A 22,537-nucleotide genomic window follows, 5' to 3' on the forward strand; every position below is an offset into this window, starting at 1 on the left:
ATTCTAAGCTCAGATCCAAGAATTCACTGCTAAATATAGAATTGTTTAACATATTTTTCCGATGATAATGAGGTTACACATTGAGTGTGAACGAGCTGTCCATCAAGATTTTAACACAAAAAGCAAATACAGATATAATGAATTTGTATTTAATACAATTGTGTTTCATTGAAGTCTTAAACAAAATTTCAATGACTACATAAACAATACATTAAAAGGACAATGGCAAAATCAGGCACACGTGGAACCCAGGTTAAATACAGGTACATCAAAGTCGGATGAGTTATTCCCCTTGTCTGTACGTAGTAATATGCACAGATCTAGATGTATTTTCTGTTTTATAAATCAGAACAAAGTAACTATCCAGCTAGAAAAAAAGAAACATCACAGAAAGAATGGCACAATAAATCTGGCTATTGTGTGAGCTTTTGTTGCTTTTCTGTTCAATATGCTCTAAAAAAATTAGAAAATAATGTGTTACTTCTCAATGTGACAGCACAAAATTCACTTCTAACTTTCTGGCCCAAATTCTACAAGCAATTTCAAGGTATTGTTCATGACATTTGCTTAAAAATAAATTATAATATAGTTAATATTAATGACCTCAACATTTTCTAATATTGTGAATCCAGAGCTCCCAACCCTGGCATCACTCATATGATGCTAGGGTAAAAATAACGTTTTGGGACAGAAATATTACCTGGTAATAACTTGGTTTTCCTATTTTAAAGGTTAATACTGAATTAGTGCACGTTAAGGTAATATGTTATAATTACTGGTTCAACACATGTGGATGACACTTATAAAATAATGTTATTGCAAATTATTCTATCTTTATTTTATTCCTTGACATGTGATGTCACTAATCAGTGAGCAATGCTGTATATCCAAATTAATATTTTACACAATTTTATGCTGCATATAATGTAACTTAATAACATGTAAATACATAAACCAAGGATGAACATTTACTGTTGTATTATTACAACAATTATGGTAGCTCTTTACCACACTTGTTCTGCCATACGTGTACATAGGTCAGACAAGGGGCCCGTACATATAGCTATGAAATGGACAGACACATTGACCCCTATGGCATGGACAGACAAGGTACACCTATGACATGGACAGACAAGGTGCCCACAGAACATGGACAAAGTGCCCCTGGGACATAGGCAGACAAGGTGCGTCTATGTCATGGACACACAAGGTGCCCATATAGAACATAGACAGACAAGGTGCCCCTAGGACATGGACAGACAAGGTGCCCATAGAACATGGACAGACAAGGTGCCCATAGAACATGGACAGACAAGGTGCCCATAGAACATGGACAGACAAGGTGCCCATAGAACATGGACAGACAAGATGTCCCTAGAACATGGACAGACAAGGTGCCCATAGAACATGGACACACAAGGTGCCCATAGAACATGGACAGACAAGGTGCCCATAGAACATATGCAGACAATTTGCCTCTATGTCATGGACAGACGTGCCCCTATGGCATGGACAGACAAGGTGCCCATAGAACATGGACACACAATGTGCCCCTATGACATGAAAGTTTTCTTCCAATAATCATTTTACCTGGATGACATAAAAAATGAGGTTTGATAAAGATGTCATTTATAAAAGTAGCTTGGTACGTAGCTAGTACACAAAACATGTAACAATCAAAAAATCTATACCAATAACGTAATACATACAAAGCTGATTAGAGAATTACAGACATATAAGTGTACAAATCTTACATCTGTCATACAAACAACATGTAACATATTCAAACCAGTCTCGATAGAATTCTATTCATTTCTTTCCCAGGATAGCCCACCTCCCAAAGCCTAGCCCGAGTCTCCCCTGGCCTCTACACCAGAATCATCAAAATGTCCCATCATCTCATTCCGGGGCCAGAGGAAACCAAGACTACCTCAAACACAATAAATTAATTTTATCTCCCACTAGGAATACTCAACATCAATAACAAATAGCAATACATTATGACTTGTATATGACTCGCATCATAACACCATTGATACTGTCTGGTATCAATAATCAATCATAGAGCATTCTACAGCTGGCCCACAGGGGCAGGTATAGTCTTATATTTTCTAAAAATAGCCAGCAATATTTCTGGCTTTTTTTAATGATATAAGACTAGACATGCCCCTGTGTCTGGCCTGTGTGCCGATTCATCAACAAAATCAGAGGCTCTTCAAGATTAACAACAAAATTTATAACATAGTGAACAAAAATGATATAAAAACTACAAAATCAGATGATTTTTTTGGTATTGATTTTAACACAGATAAATTTAACAGGATGAAAATCTTCATCTTTACAAAAAACTTTGAAAACTGACAGAATGACGTAAGATCTAAACACAAATTGTACTTACACATGTTCCAGGTAAGGTGAATGCTGTATGCATTCAGCAGTCCAGTCATTTATGGAGCATATAAAGAATTCTGTTTGCATATAAAGAATTCTGTTTTCAAAGACCTAAGGATGCGACACCAGAACAAAGGCATTTATAAAACTAAAATCAATTAACAACACTCTTTATTCACATTTAGACACAGTTTATAGACTGCTATTCTGATAACAGACCTTCTCTCTAAAAACTTTATATCTGTAAACAAGAGACCCAGAGGGATCTTGATGCCCAGCATTGTATGGGTTTTTTTCTCCTTTTTCTTCTTTATAATTATGTTCTATTGATATGTAGAATTCACAAAATAATATTGTAGGTTGCTTCTTCTGATCAGAAGCAAAACTGATCATGCAAAAAAAGAAAGAGAGATAAAGAAGAATCTAACAAGCAGGGAAATAGCTTTAAAAATTTCTACTGTCAAAATCCAAGATAGCGGCCTGTTAGTCATTTTGTTTTCCCGATTACACTCATAATTTCATTGGTACAACTAGGGACCAATGAGTCTCAAACTGAATAGGCATGTAGAGTCAAAGAGGAACAATACATAAAAAGTTTGAGAAATATCCTCCTAGTACTTCTCAAGAAGTAGTGTTAAAAATAATTGTTTGTGGATGGAAAACAGACATATGACAGACCATGGACAAGGGGCAATTTGAACAGCCCTTTAACTAATCATGGTGGGCTAATAGATGCAATTATGTCTGGAGGCTACAAATGATTTCACCGAAACTAGGAAAATTATACAGAATGACCTGTAAAATTAAATGTTATCAGATAACAGTTCCTTACAATGAATGATGAGCAATCCATGGCTATATGGTGACTTTCTAGTATATGTTCATACATTAAGTGATGAAAGACTCTCTTTACACAACATACACAAGTAATTCAATAGTAGACACATACAGTTTAGCCAATATGTACATAGAGGATATAACATTTTAATAAATAGAGTCCATCTTATAGTTAGATTCTAATCACCTACTTTTCTGATATAGATTCTGATAACCAAAGGTTGTCAGATGAAGATTCTGATAACCAAAGGTTGTCAGATAAAGATTCTGATAACCAAAGGTTGTCAGATAAAGATTCTGATAACCAAAGGTTGTCAGATAAAGATTCTGATAACCAAAGGTTGTCAGATAAAGATTCTGATAATCAAAGATTGTCAGATAAAGATTCTGATAACCAAAGGTTATTAGATAAATATTCTGATAATCAAAGGTTATTAGATAAAGATTCTGATAACCAACGGTTGTCAGATAAAGATTCTAATAACCTGTTTTTATCTGATATCAAATTATTTCATCACTAAAACTTGTCAGTTATTCAAATAAACAAGAGTGACATCCCGTCTTTGAAGGGTGTAAATACAATGTAGCATTGTGTTAAAGTCTTGATAGCTTCCTCCATTGAATGTAAGACTTAACAATTACAAACATTTCGGGAATGTCGTCCTTTCCTATTATGCCACAAACAGACCACTATTTCTCCCTTGGTGTTATCAACACTGATCTGGCTTCGATACAAGTCAGTTCTATCATGCATCAGGTTTCACAAGAAATTCTTCTATAAATCCATTCAGCTGCTTGTCCAACCAGTCTGATTTGTTTCTACAACAGAAAAAAATGAATATAGTCTATGTGTGGTTAAACATCCAAGGAACAAAGTATCGAAGCGATTTACAGAGAGACCGACATTTTCAAAGGAAGTGAAGGAAGCTAAATGGTTACACCATAGTGGGTCAGCTCTAAATCTGGATAACGGGACTACAGACTCTCACATCTGTGGTCAGGCTATAAACAAACCAAGGGTAAATTCAACTTCTACACAGTGTAGCCAAACCGACTTGCACAATGTTTATCACTTAAGTGTACACAGATTATAGTTTAGAGAAGAGCGACCTGTCAATTTGATATTACACAGATTATAGTGTAGAGGAGAGAGATCTGTCAATTTGATATTACACAGATTATAGTGTAGAGGAGAGAGATCTGTCAATTTGATATTACACAGATTATAGTGTAGAGGAGAGAGGCCTGTCAATTTGATATTACACAGATTATAGTGTAGAGGAGAGAGACATGTCAATTTGATATTACACAGATTATAGTGTAGAATGAGAGGAGAGACCTGTCAATTTGATGTTACACAGATTATAGTGTAGAGGAGAGAGGCCTGTCAATTTGATATTACACAGATTATAGTGTAGATGAAAGAGATCTGTCAATTTCATATTACACAGATTACAGAGTAGAGGAGAGAGACCTGTCAATTTGATGTTACACAGATTATAGTGTAGAGGAGAGAGGCCTGTCAATTTGATATTATACAGATTATAGTGTAGAGGAGAGAGACCTGTCAATTTGATATTATAAATGTCATGCTTAAAAATTTTGGAACTCTCCAAGACTCACCTGAGAAGTTTGGCCTTGGCCGATACTTCCTTGAGGTGAGACAGGTCTTTATCTAAGTTACAGATTTCTACCTGAAGCTTCTCCTTGGATATATCTACTTGGTTACAGAGACGTGCAAAAGTAGAAGATAGTTCCCTGAAAAAAAAGTAAGGAATTGTGTTTATACCAAAAGTCATCATCATCATCAGCAGCAGCAGCAGCAGTAACAGTAGCAGAAACATTATCCTGACAGATTCTCCACAAAAAGTGGGGACATATCGTTCCATGTAAGGTCAATTCATTTTCAAAAATCTTTTGTTTTGCAAACTACCATTAAGATTCTTCAAAAGGAATGTGAGTTCATATTACAAATAATTTCATTGTCCAAATCAAACCTAGACCCGAATAATCTATACATGGTTATGGAATGCAAGCCATAGACAGACGACCAAAAACATATTTTCAAAAAAAACCTGTTTTGTAAACTACCAATAAGATTCTACAAAAATTCAAGGAATGCGAGTTCAAATTACAAATGATTTCAATAATTCATTGTCCAAATCATATTTCAATGTCCAAATCAATCATAGACCCCAAATAATCTATACATGATGATGGAGTCTAAAACACAGTGTCCATATTGTTACTTACTGTTGTACTTGGTGGCTACAATTAGCACTGGTGAGATCCACAATCAGTTTCAGTTTACTGCATGCGTAGTCGACATACTGACGTTTGAACGACCTCTCCTTGGCTTTGTTTGTCCATGTCAGTCTCTCGTACATATAGAGGAGTCCATAAAGCCCACTTGTCACCACTATCACCTTCCAGCCTGCTGCCTTGGCAACCTTAAGTTCAAAGGACAAAGGTCACAGTTCGTGTATAGTTCTATAATGAAGATATACCATATTTATCCTGTAGAAAGTGCTGGTGACAAACATATAAACTTTTACTAACATTAGAGGATGGGCTAATTACAGGACCAAGAAAAATACTTGACAGAAGTTACATTTAACAGTAATACATGTACATGTTAATGGACGTATTGGCAGACATCATATGGATCACTGGCATACAAGGGCTTATTATCAGACATGGTCTTATTACTTATCACCAGACATAGGCTTATTACCATACATCAGCTTATTGGCAGACATGGACTTATTTGCAGACACTGATCATGACTTATTACCAGACATGGACTTATTACCAGACATGGGCTTATTACCAGACATGGACTTATAACCAGACATAGGTTTATTACTAGACATGGACTTATAACCAGACATGGGTTTATTACTAGACATGGACTTATTACCAGACATGGGCTTATTACCAGACATGGACTTATTACCAGACATTGGCTTATTACCAGACATAGACTTATTACCAGACATGGACTTATTACCAGACATAGACTTATTACCAGACATAGACTTATTAACAGACATGGACTTATTACCAGACATATACTTATTGCCAGACATAGGATTATTGGAAGACATAGACTAATTGCCAGACATGGCCTTATTACTTATGACCAGACGTAGGCTTATTACCAGACATGGGCTTATTACCAGACATGGCCTTATTACTTATGACCAGACGTAGGCTTATTACAAGACATGGACTTATTACCAGACATAGACTTATTACTAGACATAGACTTATTGCCAGACATAGACTTATTGCCAGATACAGTAACTATATCCTGTGTATATGTATTAAGCCTGAATAGTATCAAACATCCTGTTCTCTACATAAAACATGACATATCTGCTGTACTTACAAGGCCTCCAACAATTATGGCCCCCATGGTGGTACGCGACGTGATGGAAGCAAAGGTTGTTATCATGGAGATGAGTAACTGGTTGTTCTGTTCTGGGGCAAGAGGACGATAAAACTCTCCGAGGGGTGTCTGTGGCCCTCCTTCTGACATTGGCCGTGGTATCTGTAACACAAGAATTAATCAAGTAATATTTGGCCGTGGTATTCATAGAAATCTTGTTATAGGGTCAAAAGGACACAGGTTCAACAGTACAGAATGGTTTGTGATCGAAGATTCCCGCAAAAGCAAACTACCATGGTTAGGTATCAAACCAACTACCTCAGATCTTCAACAAAAGGTTGCATTCATCAGATATTCTTCTGACAGAACAATTCTAACTCCTTCTGCAACAACTCTTTAACAACGTCTCAAACAATTCTATCACAAACTCTCTTAAATTTGTAAACGCTTCACAGCATCATTCATTGTGTAACAAATATATATATAACATATCCGCTTTAAAATGTTACCGTATCAGAATGGCCAGTCAGAACGGAGTGAGCACCCTTTCTTCCGAGGAAACGCTGCATAAGGGCAGTGAGACCCATGGAAAAGCGAAATTGTATGTCTTCCTGGAAGTCAGCACACAGATTCCGACAGTCCAGACGGTACGCAATCTCGAAGTCGCGCCTGGGAACTAAGTTGTAAAGCTGTTGTTTGGTTTCCTCCGGTAGTAGAACAGCTATACGTTCTGTAAACATTGTTATATTCAAATTTAAATTGATTTATTAAGAAAAACTTTATAGTTTAATCATGTGTAAAAGTACATTGATGTGAAATAATCTAACTGAGTATAAGGACACTGCAGAATATACATTAAGTTTTAAAAAATTTCCAGACAAATTGCATCATTTACAATCTTAGCTGTTCGATTAGTTATATCTATGGTAACAAGTTGTGTAAACAGGGTTGTCTACAGTGTAGATTGAAAGTGCTCAGTAGTAAAAGTATATTGTTTAAATCAAGTACTGAGAACATCCAAAATATAACTTATACTAATTTTTCAGTAGTTTTCTCAATTTTTTTTCTCCACATTTTTATGAAATATAAGCTAGCCAAAGAGCATACTTAAGCCATAATCTTAGTCAATTGCTCACTAACTATACACTCACACATCAAGCATGAAATCTCTGTGCTTGTAAAATCAGCAAAAAGGGAAAAAAATTGAACTAAAAAACATGATGTTTTTTCAAAAACATACATTTCACTTTTTCAAGCTGATAATGCTTGACCAATTTCGTAAAATGTTGTAATTCGACATAGACAAGATACTCATTCAAACCTCTATTTTTCTATCTACATCAAAATAAAACAAAATGCATTTTTTTTTTACCATTATGATTATGAAAACAAGTTTTGATGAGCAGTGATGAATACCACAATTTGACTTCTATAATTTATTGAAATATTAGAGACAGGACATGACTTCCATTTACACTCCTAACTATGTGCATGTTAGCTATGCTCCAATCATGACCTGGCTGTTGGCAACAAGCTGTAGGCGATAGAAGAATATACACATTAGAAACCCTGGCTAAAGGAATCACCTGTCTTCTTTATGAAATTATATATTCACACTTTTGAGTTCTGTATTAAATAACTATTGACACCTAGCAGATGAATTTGACCCCAAATTACAGATTATTCCCTGGATGTTTCTTTAACTAAAATGATTAACTGGTAAATCAAAATTTCTCCCAACACCTAATTAATGTTTTAGTATCATATCAGTACGACTACCATGATAAATATATTGTACATCTTCATAATAAATACCAGGTACATGCAACTTTTATTATTTTATGAATTTATACATGTATTCCAAATATTGAAACATACAGATATGTGACAATATCTATACAGCGTATTGTGAAAAATAATGATAATGAAATAAAACAAAGAAAAAAAGTTTACTTAAATGAAATGAACATTTAAAGCAGAAAGTGTATGTAAAACTATCATAACAGCTTTGTACATTAAAATATACATGCAATGATCTTACAACATGTATATCATGAACATTTCAAATAAATACTGCTTCAATCATTACACCATGGTTGATTCTTTCTTAGTGCTAGATCTTCAACTTTCAGTCATTTCAATGGTGTGTCTAAGTCACTGTACAGGTATATGGAATGGATCATGGGTCAGAAGACTTTGGGGAAGGGAGGGGGCATTACATACCTTACAAAACAAAGTAAGAACTTTTAACAGTTCACTAGTTTCTATTACATCATGTCTAAAAGGAAGAGGGTAACAGTTGATGTGGACATTGTGATATCTGAGAGGGTATGTTAATTGGGAGATAGAAAGAGGAAGTTGTGAAAAAAGAAGGTAACATAGGATAGTACTGGAGTCAAGAAAATGGACTCGGAGAAAACCGGGCAGGGAGAAGTGAGGGAAGGAGGTGAGAGGATTGGAGAAAGCTGGGAAGGATGAAGTCAGGGAAGGAGGTGAGAGGATTGGAGAAAGCTGGAAAGGATGAAGTCAGGGAAGGAGGTGGGAAGGATTGGAGAAGCTGGGAAGGATGAAGTCAGGGAAGGAGGTGGGAGGATTGGAGAAAGCTGGGAAGGATGAAGTCAGGGAAGGAGGTGGGAAGGATTGGACTAAGCTGGAAAGGATGAAGTCAGGGAAGGAGGTGGGAGGATTGGAGAAAACTTGGGAGGATGAAGTCAGGGAAGGAGGTGGGAGGATTGGAGAAAACTGGGAAGGATGAAGTCAGGGAAGGAGGTGGAAGGATTGGAGAAAGCTGGGAAGGGTGAAGTCAGGGAAGGAGGTGGGGAGGATTGGAGAAAGCTGGGAACGATGAAGTCAGGGAAGGAGGTGATGAAGATTGGAGAAAGCTGGGAAGGATGAAGTCAGGGAAGGAGGTGAGAAGGATTGGAGAAAGCTCGGAAAGTTGAAGTCAGGGAGGAGGTGATGAAGATTGGAGAAAGTTTGGAAGGATGAAGTCAGGGAAGGAGGTGGGAGGATTGGAGAAAGCTGGGAAGGTTGAAGTCAGGGAAGGAGGTGGGGAGGATTGGAGAAAGCTGGGGAGGATGAAGTCAGGGAAGGAGGTGGGAGGATTGGAGAAAACTTGGGAGGATGAAGTCAGGGAAGGAGGTGAGAGGATTGGAGAAAACTGGGAAGGATGAAGTCAGGGAAGGAGGTGGAAGGATTGGAGAAAACTCGGAAGGATGAAGTCAGGGAAGGAGGTGGGAAGGATTGGAGAAAGCTCGGAAGGATGAAGTCAGGGAAGGAGGTGGGGAGGATTGGAGAAAGCTCGGAAGGATGAAGTCGGGGAAGGAGGTGGGAAGGATTGGAGAAAGCTGGGGAGGATGAAGTCAGGGAAGGAGGTGAGAAGGATTGGAGAAAGATGGGAAGGTTGAAGTCAGGGAAGGAGGTGGGAGGATTGGAGAAAGCTGGGGAGGATGAAGTCAGGGAAGAAGGTGGGAGGATTGGAGAAAACTGGGGAGGATGAAGTCAGGGAAGGAGGTGGGAGGATTGGAGAAAACTGGGGAGGATGAAGTCAGGGAAGGAGGTGGAGAGGATTGGAGAAAACTGGGGAGGATGAAGTCAGGGAAGGAGGTGGGAGGATTGGAGAAAACTCGGAAGGATGAAGTCAGGGAAGGAGGTGGGAGGATTGGAGAAAACTCGGAAGGATGAAGTCAGGGAAGGAGGTGAGAAGGATTGGAGAAAGCTGGGGAGGATGAAGTCAGGGAAGGAGGTGGGAAGGATTGGAGAAAGCTGGGAAGGATGAAGTCAGGGAAGGAGGTGAGAAGGATTGGAGGAAGCTGGGAAGGATGAAGTCAGGGAAGGAGGTCGGGAGGATTGGAGAAAACTTGGGAGGATGAAGTCAGGGAAGGAGGTGGGAGGATTGGAGAAAGCTCGGAAGGATGAAGTCAGGGAAAGAGGTGGGGAGGATTGGAGAAAGCTTGGAAGGAAGAAGCCAGGGAAGGGGGTGAGAAGGATTGAAGAATGCTGGGAAGGAAGAAGTCATGGAAGAAGATGGGAAGGATTGGAGGTAGCTTGGAAGGATGAAGTCAGGGAAGGAGGTGGGAAGGATTGGAGAAAGATGGGAAGGTTGAAGTCAGGGAAGGAGGTGGGGAGGATTGGAGAAAGCTGGAAAGGATTAAGTCAGGGGAGGAGGTGGGAAGGATTGGAGAAAGCTGGAAAGGATTAAGTCAGGGGAGGAGGTGGGGAGGATTGGAGAAAGCTGGAAAGGATTAAGTCAGGGGAGGAGGTGGGAAGGATTGGAGAAAGATGGGAAGGTTGAAGTGAGGGAAGGAGGTGGGGAGGATTGGAGAAAGCTGGGGAGGGTGAAGTCAGGGAAGGAGGTGGGAGGATTGGAGAAAACTGGGAAGGATGAAGTCAGGGAAGGAGGTGGAAGCATTGGAGAAAACTGGAAAGGATGAAGTCAGGGAAGGAGGTGGGAGGATTGGAGAAAACTGGGAAGGATGAAGTCAGGGAAGGAAGGAGGGGAGGGGGGATTGGAGATAGCTGGGAAGGATGAAGTCAGGGAAGGGGCTAGGGAGGTTTGGAAATAATAAGGAAGGATGAAGGACTGAAGAGGATAAGAGAGGAAATTAAGAGATTTTTATTAGAGAAGACAGATAAATGAAAAAAGAAGGTCAAGGAGGAAAAGAGAGACTTGAAGAAATTATCAGATCTTTATGATAGAAGGCAGAAGAGGGAAGGTGGAGGCCTTGGTAGGCCAGGAAATATGGTGGCATGGGATGGAATAAAGGGGATGGAAGCCAAGGTCAGGGGAATGGGGAAGGGAGTTAGTGGGGATATAATACCTGTCATTTCAGTCTGCGTTTCTTCCACAGAGTTCTGTAGTACGTACGAGCAGCGTTGTTGTAGGTTCCGGCCCAGCCCACCCTCAACATGGCTATGCAACTCCTGATGGGGATATACATGTAACAAGCTAAGGTTCAGGAAAATCAGAGGATATCAGAGGGAAGTTATGTCACACAAATGACGGCACAAGGGATGGCATAGCCACAAAATACACACAGGCACAGGCCGACAACAACTGGAGACTGAGCTGTGCAGCACCTTTACCTTTTGGTTAATACAAATGTACCAGCTAGATTATTACTTGGTTTAAAAGGAATAAAGAATATTAAGATAGTGTTTAGACTAAACAAAATGAGAAGTGTGCTCAGTCTATAAAAGTTTTGTAAAGAAATGATTAATTTCATAAGAAATGTCTGAATGCATTGAAAATACACAAAATCATGTGTAATTATGAATTTCTAAAGTTGAGAAAAAGCAAAACCAAACAAACCAAAAAGAAAATACAAAAAATTATACCCCTTCCAATAAAAAGGAATTCACTGGTGTTATGAAGCATATTTATATTCAAGATTAAATTCATGTTATGAAATTTTGTAAAAAAAAAAAAAAAAAAAAAATTTAGTTTATGGCAAGTTTTAATTTCAATGTTTTTCACATCAAGGAATATTGTAAATCCAGGATTTTCAGGAGAATTTTTAAAAATTTTTTAATTTTCTTAGTTTTGGTCTCCAAGCTTTATTTTTCTCTGTAAAAGAAAACCCAGTCTTTATTCTTTATCTGAACCCTAAGTATATTACAGGCTGGGAAAATTTCCTGTCCAACAGTTGTAAGTGTATGATGAATTTCAAATAATATTAATGATAGACTTTGTGATCATCAGTCTCAAGTTGCTGCCTCCTGTACATCACAACATGCTGGTCAGAACAAGTGTGTGATGTTATATACACAACGGAATGGGTAATTACCTCCCCTTACTATCACTGCATTCATGGTTCACAATTTTTTTTCATTTGAAAGTTGATCATTTTTGTGATCAATAAATTTTTCATTTATAAACTTTTATCTTGACTTTGTTTTTTGTTTTTTTTTGCGATTTATCATTTGTGTTTTTATTATAAATCTCTTTAAATTGAATGCTTTTTGTGATCTATAAACAAAGTTTTTAATAATTTTTCAAATTCATAGTAAATTTGTAGATTTCGTGTCGGATCCAAAAATAGATTCCTTTGCTAATAACCAACATTAAATATATCCAGTATTTTGTGTATATAAGACCAACACACACTTGTTATCACCGTCACATAGAAAACAGATAAAAATAGACTAAATAAAGTTAAAATAGACTAAAAATAGACTAAATATGATCATGGTTACACATCCCAGAGAGGTGGTAGCAATGCAGGGGTTACTGCCAATGAACCGGTTACCTGTGAGCTGTGTCTCAACCCTTTCTATGGTTTTCTCTATAGCCGTGGAGCATCGGCCTGTCAGGTTCTGGCAGACAGCCCCCTCCACATACAAGTGTAGTTCCTTGGCGAGAGATAGCAATAAGTTCTAAATGATACGAGTTCGGGTGTACTTTGTTCTATGACCATCACGATCCTATACACCGGACCAGATAATGTAGCCGAGAGCTTTTCTCTGTATTCAGGAAGTGCTGACATTTCTCAGTTTGGAAAATTGATGACTTTACAGAGCATTTCAAAACAAACACCTTGCTAAATGTCAATGTGTATGTGGTAAAATACCTAATACTACTAGCATCAATTAATTCCATGGCAGTTTTTTTGTTGTTTTTTTGTTTTTGTTTTTGTTTGTTTTTGTTTGTTTTTTACATCAATAACAAATCTACAGCTATAGCTCTTTGTTGGGGTATAATAGGAATCAGAATACTTTTTTTTGCCAAGTTACTGTTTAGTGAATAAGATGAGCTTCATATACAGAATACTGAATAGAGAAATCTATCAGATTACAAACGTATATGATGTTAAAGATTCAGCCTGTAGAATTAAAAAAAGAAAAGGAGATGGAAACTTCTTGAAACTTCGTGAAACTTTTTGACGATTTTCATAACCAGTATATTTATTTTTCACTGATATTAACAAATTGCCCATGGGATATATTTTACAAAATGGCCCTACTGTAAAGATTCCTCCCGCAATTTCTACTTTTACAAGTTCATACTACTAAGTTTACACATATATAATAAAATTTCTCAGCTAGACAAACATTGCGACTCTAATGAAATAACTCTGTAACAGTATCTCCTCAGAAATATAATAATTTCAGGTCTGATCAACACCTGACAATGTATAGATATCTTATGGTCAAACTCTGATACTAACCTTCTTGTAGACATTGAGAAGTACTGGGTCAGAATGGAATGGACGTTCAAACTCGTCTACAATGGATGACAGACGGCGAATTTCTTCACTCAGTGCCGTTGACACCTGAAGATAAAGAAAGAAGATTAAACAAACGATCAATATATGAAAATAAAATAAACAATGAACTCATAAACATATAATAAAACATATAATTTGATAAATGATGAATCTAGGCAAAAAATAGTATAAACAAGACGATGAAGAGAAAACAATTTAGAGTCCCCCCAACTTATAAGTGCCCTAATAATACCAGAAATCTCTTTGATCACAAAACAACTTATAAGTGCCCTAATAATACCAGAAATCTCTTTGATCACAAAACAACTATCACCTGTAGGTGTACATTATCAATTAATCTGCGGAAATAAAACCTAAAACATTGATCTTGTCGAATACTAACTTTTCGTTCAACGTCGTCCACCATGAAGCGGATTTTATCCTTAATGTCGCCAGTCAGCAGGGTCAGTTGCTTCTCTAGGTAGTCAAGTTCATCTGCTGTTTCCTGTCGGACACGTACAGACTCTTCCCTGTAAGGTGAGAAATATATATGGTCTATCATTATTTAAGATTTAAGATTTAAAAACAGTGATGTCAGACAAGCACAGACTCTTCCTGTAAGGTGAGAAATATATGGTCTGACATTGTTATGTCTTCAAACCACTAACTACTAGATAGATTAAATAGATAGATAAATAGTCGTGATTTGATCCTGTTGACAGCCCTATAATACAGACCATAACCACAACAGATACATCCAATGTGACAATGCAGAAGAATGCTTTCTTGAAAACTTTGCTGAGTTAATTTTAGATTTTAAGATTAAGGAAAAAATAAAGATCATTTCAGGCACTACCTTTTCTAAATAGTGGCAAACCAGAAAAAGTTTCTGTAACACTTTGTGATCATCAAGCCATCATGGCAATTTGAACTTTAATTAAATGTACTGTCCTTGTCAAATTTGAAAAAAAAAAATAGTTGAATTATATTCAATCAAGTGAAATAATTAACACAGAAAATAGTTTGGAATACTCAATGAAAAAAACGGGTCATTGACCAAGATTTTAATGTTTTTTCTACAATTTATTTATCTTAAACAGACGTCTTCAAACACATAAAATTGTGAATCATATTACTAAATTACAAACAAATACTTTGCGGAAGGAGTGTGTTTTTTTTTTTTGGAGGAAAAATCTTTTCCAGTTCCATTCTGAACTCATCAGGATTTACTGTAGAAATAAGCGACATTTTGATTCCCCCAAGAGTTACGAATGAATGAATTTGTCCTCGAATAAAGTCGGCGATGATCGCTATGAGTGGCTGTTCCACAGCACCTAAAGACTTAACTAGCGAATACTTACATCTGCTGTAAACTGTCGGTGTAGGTTTTTTCCATCACGTCCCTAAGATTACCGTTGACTTTTTTGCCCCTCTTGGCATGCTGTTCAAACTTTGTCTTAACAGCTGACTTAGATATACACACCTAAATGGAAAACAATAAAGAATAAAAAAAAAAAAAAAAAAACTGTCCTCCTATTGTCTTCACCCTATTATTTATAACAGAGAGACAGTATCAAACAGACAGCCACTCTTTTATACTTTATATGAAATTAAAATAAAATGAAACTTCCAGCAATTAAGCTTGTGGTTATTTTGTGTGTACTGTGTTGTGGAAAGTTTAGGGCTTTTCCAGCAAAAAATCTACCCTACCCCAGGACTTGTTTGGTTAAGGGGTACCACCTATAGAATTTATCTAATAAATGACATAGAAGTAATAGGAAGGCAAAACAACTATGTATAGAAGTGATTTTTTGTGGAGTCCTGGGGGCAGGTAGATATTATAATGGAATAGCCCTTAAGAAATCAGTAGGAAAGTCAAAAAGTACTTATTGAAATGGGGACTGTTACATTTGCCCGCCCCCCCCCCCCCCCCCCCCCCAGTCGTAAATAAAATAATTTATATCACAACAGTGTTTGCAGTGTCATACTACACTGATATACTAAATTTCATCAAAATCAGACAATATCTAAATTTCGACCAATTAGAGACTTCAGTTTGGCTGACCAATCGAAAAACAAAATTATTCAGGAGCAAAAACAATACGTCTCTAAATTACAAACTATACATTATGTAATTGCTGGCCAATGTTACATATTGAAAATTTCTTACAATCTTTTAGATTGATATTGGTTTTATTTGCCATTGATATTTCAAATATTTCCTTATTCGATATATAATTGATTAGCTCGTAAACAAACTTAGTAAACATACATATGAAATCAGTGTTAAGCTCTTAAAATTCTCTGGTTTATCTTGCCATATCAATCTTAAATGAAAACATAAATTTACAATACCCCTGGTAATAGATTGGAATTTTTCACATCCAATTCAATTTAAAACTAATTTCTTTTCTTCAACTAATCAATTTAATTAATTCATTAATGAATAAGCGTACCTCAAACATTCTCTCAAAGTTGGCAAACTCAAAAAGTCGGTCTGTGAAGTCCCGTTGCAAGGACCCAGCTGTAAAACAAAGCAGTTTTGTAACACTGTGTTTGATAGTTTGTAACATTTCAAAGGTTTCAAAAGTCATCAGTATGCTGTTAAAGTTTATATTTGGAACTATGTAAATTTTTAAGAAGTGGGAAATGACACAAAAAAAAACATTATTCAGGGGTTCAAAGCCATTTTGAGAGAACATATAAAAGAAGATTGTGTCGTTTGGTTGGAGATAAACATACTTGGAGTAGGAGTCTGATTATCCTCATGTAGCCGAGTAATGAGGGCTTCCTTCGCTGACACAAAGAAGATCCTGTTTTTGGCCTCCTGACTGTTTGCCACTTTCAGCTCATCACAGAGAAATTCCACATTTCTCTGGTAATGTTGCTCTTTCACCTAATCACAACAGTTAAATAGACACTTATTAGTGAATTAGTTTACAAATACTACAGAAATTAAGTAGAACAGTAACTAGTTCAACAGTATAAAAGTCTTAAAACATTAGAGAAGGGAAGGTTTCCGAGTGCACCAGCAACTTACTTTTCCAACCTCGAAAATTTGCTTTACAAACATGGAAAATCAAGATATGTCAATTGCTAATAGTTTATTTTAATATATTTTAAAATACTTCACTACAGTCATACTGGTAAATTCCTAACCACACAGAATTCAGGAAATCGAAATGAAAATCATGTTAGAGATAGCAATATCAATCTTACCAGGCAAGTGTAAAACATTTTTCACTACCTCAAACTCAAAATATGGTTGCCTAGGATGTTGGGCAAGTGAATTTTCACAGCCCTGCAGTTACATGATTACTACAAATCATGCAGAATGATCACCATTATGCTTTCCTGTATACTGTTGGGTACCAAACCCAATTTCAGTAGGCAAAACTCTAAGCAAAATGAAACTGTGGCGTTATCCTTCAGAAACCAATTCACAACAGATTTTATGTGTATACATACATTGAAAATTATAAAAAAAAATTCTGGAAAAATTAAGGCTTGGAAGAGAAATGTTTTGGATTCTTTTTTGAATCACAATAAATAACTCTAGATATCTATGTACATACTGAATGAACCTCCTCCGCATCCTCCTCTAGCACAGATACATCCCACCGATTCTGGAGGATGAAAATGTTAGGCTTGGAAAGGCGGTCGCTCACTTTGTGGAAAAACTTCTTTTCCTGGAATTATAAGCAAGACACATTTAAGAATTATAATACCCGGTAATCAAAAAAAATATTTTTAAAAATAGATGTTTGCATTTGATCCCAAATCCATTCATTTTGTACAAGAACATATGGTAATCATTCTTCTACCATACAACAAATAATTAATAATCACAATCTATATGCAAAAGTTCATAATGAACGGTTAGTTGAAAATTTTGAAAATTACGAAGATTCTCTTGACAATATGACAAAATTTTACTGTAAATCCTGATATTTAAAACATGTTTAAACTTGGATCTCATTCTCTTTATGTTATTTACCGTCCTCATCAAAGTTGACTCAGAATTCGCCACGAGTACGAACACATCTGCATCTAGACAGAATCGGTCAATCCATTCATCCAGGTCAGGAGTCACATCTATGCCCGGACTGGAAAAAAATTATGGCTCAAATCTGAATTTTCTTTGATAAACCTATACCTTCATGTAGCTACAAGTAACCCATTATGTGATCACTTCCTAAACAGTATCATACTTCTGGAGTTTAGCTCCTTTGGAAGTGACCTTGACCTTGACTAAAAACTCTGCAACATAAACTTGTCCGAAATAGTATAATCCTTAATCATTGTGTCAAGTTTGATCAAAATCCCTCAAGGCATGAAGCTGTTAGAATGCTGACAAACTCTGGCATTACTTACATTCATACACACATAAGTATGTACATACATGTACTTTCAAGACAGATGGAGAGGAAACCTATAGTCCCAGCTGTTTTATCGGTAAGGACTAATAATCAGTTGGTGGGAAATATATTGTCAATATCTCCTTTATTACAATTATGACAGTGAAAACAAGACAATGATAGGTTTTTTTTAAAATTAATGTACATGTATTGTCTGAAAACTGGATATGTATTTATCACAAGTATATTGTAGTTGACTTTAATTAACAGGGCTCAAAGTGGCACCTATTTTAGTGGACATGGTGCTTTAAATTCACCATTGGCGACCAGTTATTGACCTATAAGGTGCCTGCATGGCCACTAAAAAATAGTGTTAATTTGCGATTTGGTTAATCTTTCAAAGGTTTCAGTCAATGCTTAAATGATGTTCACAATTGAAAAAGTTACAGAGAGATGTTTAACTGAACTTAAGAATTAAATTTTTTTTTTTTTTTAATTATGACAACTTTGGTACTTTGGAGGCTAACTTTTCTAATTGGCGTCTAGATTTTATGACTTGGTATCCAAATAGGCCACCTGGTAAAAATATCCACTTTGAGCCCTGATTAATTTAATGTTCAACAAATTAGTGTAAGTTGATTAATATTTGAAATTTTGACAAGTACTTGGCAAGTTAATTTTTACAAAAATGGGAATGAAAGAGAAAAAAAAAAGTCCTAAAGTCAGTAAAAACAAATTCCAGCTACCCTGTGTGTCCAGGTGGCTTACCTGTCTAAAAAGACGACATCTTCCTTGAGGAGACGACATTTTTCTTTGGGCCACAAGATCCTGATCAGAGAGTTTTCCTTCAACTTTGCTGTACTCAGGGCACTAGCTAGCTGCTTCACAGACTGTAAATCAAAACAGAGGTCTGTTAAGGTGTTATGTTACCTTATACATTAAACAGTAATTAGAAACAAGAGATGTCCAACTTTGTTATTCTAGATTAGGAATATCAAAATTATTTCATGTTGTCATGGTATTTGTTGTGTGCTTTCATTTTTTACTATAAATCATAAAACATGAAGGTCAAGGCTTTTTGAGGTTGAACATTAATTTTGTAAAAACTTATTTATGTTGATATTAAACATTTTATGCAAAACATACATCTACTTGCTAGGAAGACCTAATATTGTCAAACTTTTTTACAATTAACACTGATAAAAAAAATTTGAACTTGAAATCTTCTATATTATATAAGTATTATTTAAAAAGTGAAAGAAGAATTGAATTGAAGTTTTTGATAAATTAAGTGTCTCTGGTTTCTCTTTGAGTGTCTTACATTGACGCTTTTTGCCTCGTCTGACTCTTCTGTATATAAACATCCTTCATTTCCATCACATCCTTCTACCTGGAGGAAACAGTTGGTTGTGTGCCCGATGCCACTGGGCAATATCTTCTTTCGTAACATAGCATTTATCACCGAGCTCTTTCCATTGGAAGTCCTGGATAGTGTTATAAATAAAACTGCTTGACACTGAACTGTTTACATTCACTCTATGTGTAATTCAGTGATAAAGTCATCCAAAAAGGCCGACATCATAATTCAGTATAACAATATAATGTATGTTTCTGAATTTTAAGGGATATATACAGTTATCTCCCTTTGAAGAGAGACCTTGGTGACTTTTGAATAGAGATGATTTTGAAAAACAACAAAGAAAACATTGCCACACTTAAGTTCTTCTCTATTTATATGCATACCTCGAAATCAGCTAGTGTTGTGTCTTGCCTGGCCATGGAAGACAACAATATGTATGGGTATACATGCATGTACATGTACAACAATGTTTATACATAGCTGTCATTATTACTTAAGCCTTGCAGTACTAAGTATAGATGAAATTTTGAGACCTTCTCAAAATGATGCTGACAGAAACATTAGAGAGATTTTCTTAGAAAAGGTTTCAGATACATGAATTTTTTTGCGTTACCTTCCAAAGAAGCACACTTTCATGTGGTCACGAGCCAAAACCTCTATGATGCCTTTCACCATATCCTGAAACTCTTCCACATGTTTCTTTTCCTCTGACCCATCTTTGTGCTCTGAAAAAAATTGACATCTTTCTATTATTCAGTGTTTTTATTATGCACAAGACTGACAGAAATTGTCATCCATTGTATAAATGACAAATATTCTGTTTTTAAATGCATGTCATATATGTCTTAATACTGTTGCCGAGTGTTGGTGATACCTTCAAAGTTTCAAGGAAATTCAACTAAACCTGAGGGACTTAACATTTAAATGTTCATATTTGTGTCAAAGATGACAAATATTTTATGAGATAGCATAATTTAGTCATTTCAGTGCTATTCCCAGGCCATTATAGGTCGGGGCAGTGCCTGGTTCTTGGGCCAGGGGGCAGTAACTGGTAATGAATGAACAAATTGAACTAAAATGACATGTGGTCTCTTACATTTGATGCTTATTAATACCTGAGGAACAAAATGGGTCAACAAAATATTCCAAACTGGGGATATTCAAGAACACTTCTCCAATATTCTCAATTTCTATGACAGATGCTGACTTTTGACTATTGATGGTAAAACTAACAACACAGGGTTTCAAAGATGTAGACTGATAAGGACAATACAAGTTTTCTGATTGACATCATAATCTCTTTGGGAAATTTCACTTTCTTTTTGTGATCAGGGCTTTTTCTTACTGGTTTGGGAAAGGGCCTTTTTTGTCTGATTTTGGGAAGAAAATTGGTAAAGTTTTTTTCAGGAGTAAACTGCAAATTTTGGGAACTGGCTTAAATATGAAATAATTTCAATTGGGAACATTAAAGGCCCCAAAAAGCCCCCAGAAAAGGGTTTTATGCTTGTAGGTATTTCTGGTCACTGGTGGTTCCAGTGTCACTACCATGGTTCTTACTTTGAGGACATTACACTACATGTTTTAATTATATTTACATGGCAGGTGATGTCAATGACAACAGAAGAGGCTTAACATCCCAAAACACCTTGTCAAATTCTCCTTGTATTTTTTATGAATCTCTATACATAAATTTTTCTTTTTTTAAAGTACTATTTTAATTTCATGTCAGTATTCTGTCAGTTATATACCTAACCAACAACAGTGGGTTTTCTTTCATTTTATTTTTATTTTTAAAAGCAATGAGAAATATTTTGACTTACCAGTGAGAAATGTCTTTGACTCATTGATATATTCTAATACTTCCTTAAATATATCGTTGATTGTCTTTTTGGCTTGAGAGAAGAATTTAAGTGGAGACTGGGGACGACTATGATGTCCATTGCCAAGACTACGACCAGATACCATAGAATCACCTTGACCTTGCTGACCATCGAGGTCTTCCATATTGTATGTTTGTAAGACTCCTGACATGGTCCTGCTAACTCATCTCCTGAAACCCAGATCAATGTCAAGTTGAATGTGTGTTACATGAAACCAATATATGTCAAATCCAGAAGAAACTTGAACTTAAAGAAAGGTTGTGTCAAGTATTGGAGAGGCACATACATTGTTTTAAATAAGTCCTCACATCCTATGCCTTCGAAGGATCACTTATATATCATGATATTATTATTCAATTACTGGTAGATATTCTATGTTATAAGTGGAATTTTGCGATAAAAGTATCAGACAACAAAATATCACAGAATTAATCTTTCAGGGCAACACAGGAGTGAGTCATCACAAAGCATTCTTTTTATTTGGCTCACTTGTGTGATAGTTCGAATGATATTCTGACTAGATGACAAGATCTGTAATTAATATGGACTCTCGGTGGTGAAGAGAGAGACATGAATTAGCGCACCAGAGACCTTTGTTCGATTCCTGTCATAGCACACTGCAAGAATGGAGTTTTTCGTTCGTTTACTACATGAATCCACTGTTAACGTTCTTATCACGACTGTTAAAAACGGCGTGATAAAAAAAACGTGCGTTATTGCGCGGTTTGATTTCGAATAAAAAATGTCGCAATTACATTTTAAAATTGGGAGCAAAATATTGTTTTATATTTTTCCTTTCCAAAAAACAGCTCTTCTCACTAGATCGTTGTCAATCAAATGGTAGCAGAATGTTTTCTTTACTGTTTCATAGCACTTTCGGTTTTCTCTGCAGTGTCTGAACGCAGGAATGTTGCGTAAGATAAAATGTATGCATCCCATTCGACAATAAATACTTACGTCTGCTCCTAGTTTGAGATGTAACAGGCAATAAATGATTCTTGAACTGTCGGGAACTTATCAGCTGACTGTAGTAAAGATCTAATAAATGGTTTCCTACTATGTTCTTATATCGACCTTCAGTAACTTAACGCATGGCAGCGGACATCTTGGATAAG

General features: G+C 36.2%; 1 protein-coding gene across 2 annotated transcripts; it reads right to left on the minus strand.

Annotated features, from left to right (window-relative positions):
* Positions 1-135: 135 nt before the first annotated feature.
* Positions 136-22,537, minus strand: LOC117344432 (mitofusin-2-like). 2 transcript variants are annotated; one of them, XM_033907158.1, is made up of 18 exons: positions 22,380-22,537; positions 21,363-21,592; positions 20,156-20,267; positions 19,504-19,666; positions 18,951-19,072; positions 17,822-17,930; positions 17,400-17,513; positions 16,567-16,720; positions 16,281-16,348; positions 15,186-15,307; positions 14,228-14,354; positions 13,786-13,890; positions 11,440-11,542; positions 7,129-7,349; positions 6,620-6,781; positions 5,482-5,678; positions 4,852-4,986; positions 136-4,047 (listed from the first exon to the last, which is right to left on the minus strand). In XM_033907158.1, exons 2-18 carry the CDS (start codon positions 21,571-21,573, stop codon positions 3,975-3,977), a joined length of 2,298 nt encoding a protein of 765 aa, XP_033763049.1. In that variant the 5' UTR covers positions 21,574-21,592; positions 22,380-22,537; the 3' UTR covers positions 136-3,974. The 2 variants fall into 2 exon arrangements, with proteins under 2 accessions (XP_033763049.1, XP_033763050.1); XM_033907159.1 differs by lacking the exon at positions 11,440-11,542 and adding an exon at positions 12,868-12,970.

The sequence above is a fragment of the Pecten maximus genome, chromosome 16, assembly GCF_902652985.1.
Source record: "Pecten maximus chromosome 16, xPecMax1.1, whole genome shotgun sequence".
NCBI lineage: Eukaryota > Metazoa > Mollusca > Bivalvia > Pectinida > Pectinidae > Pecten > Pecten maximus.

Excerpts from the sequence above, each read along its gene's own strand:
- LOC117344432 (XM_033907158.1), bottom strand. The coding sequence starts at position 21,573 with ATGTCAGGAGTCTTACAAACATACAATATGGAAGACCTCGATGGTCAG. Across the intron at positions 17,931-18,950 it reads GATGTCGTCTTTTTAGACAG|TCCGGGCATAGATGTGACTC; the intron begins GTAAGCCACCTG and ends ATTTTTTTCCAG. Across the intron at positions 16,349-16,566 it reads TAATCAGACTCCTACTCCAA|CTGGGTCCTTGCAACGGGAC; the intron begins GTATGTTTATCT and ends TTTGTTTTACAG.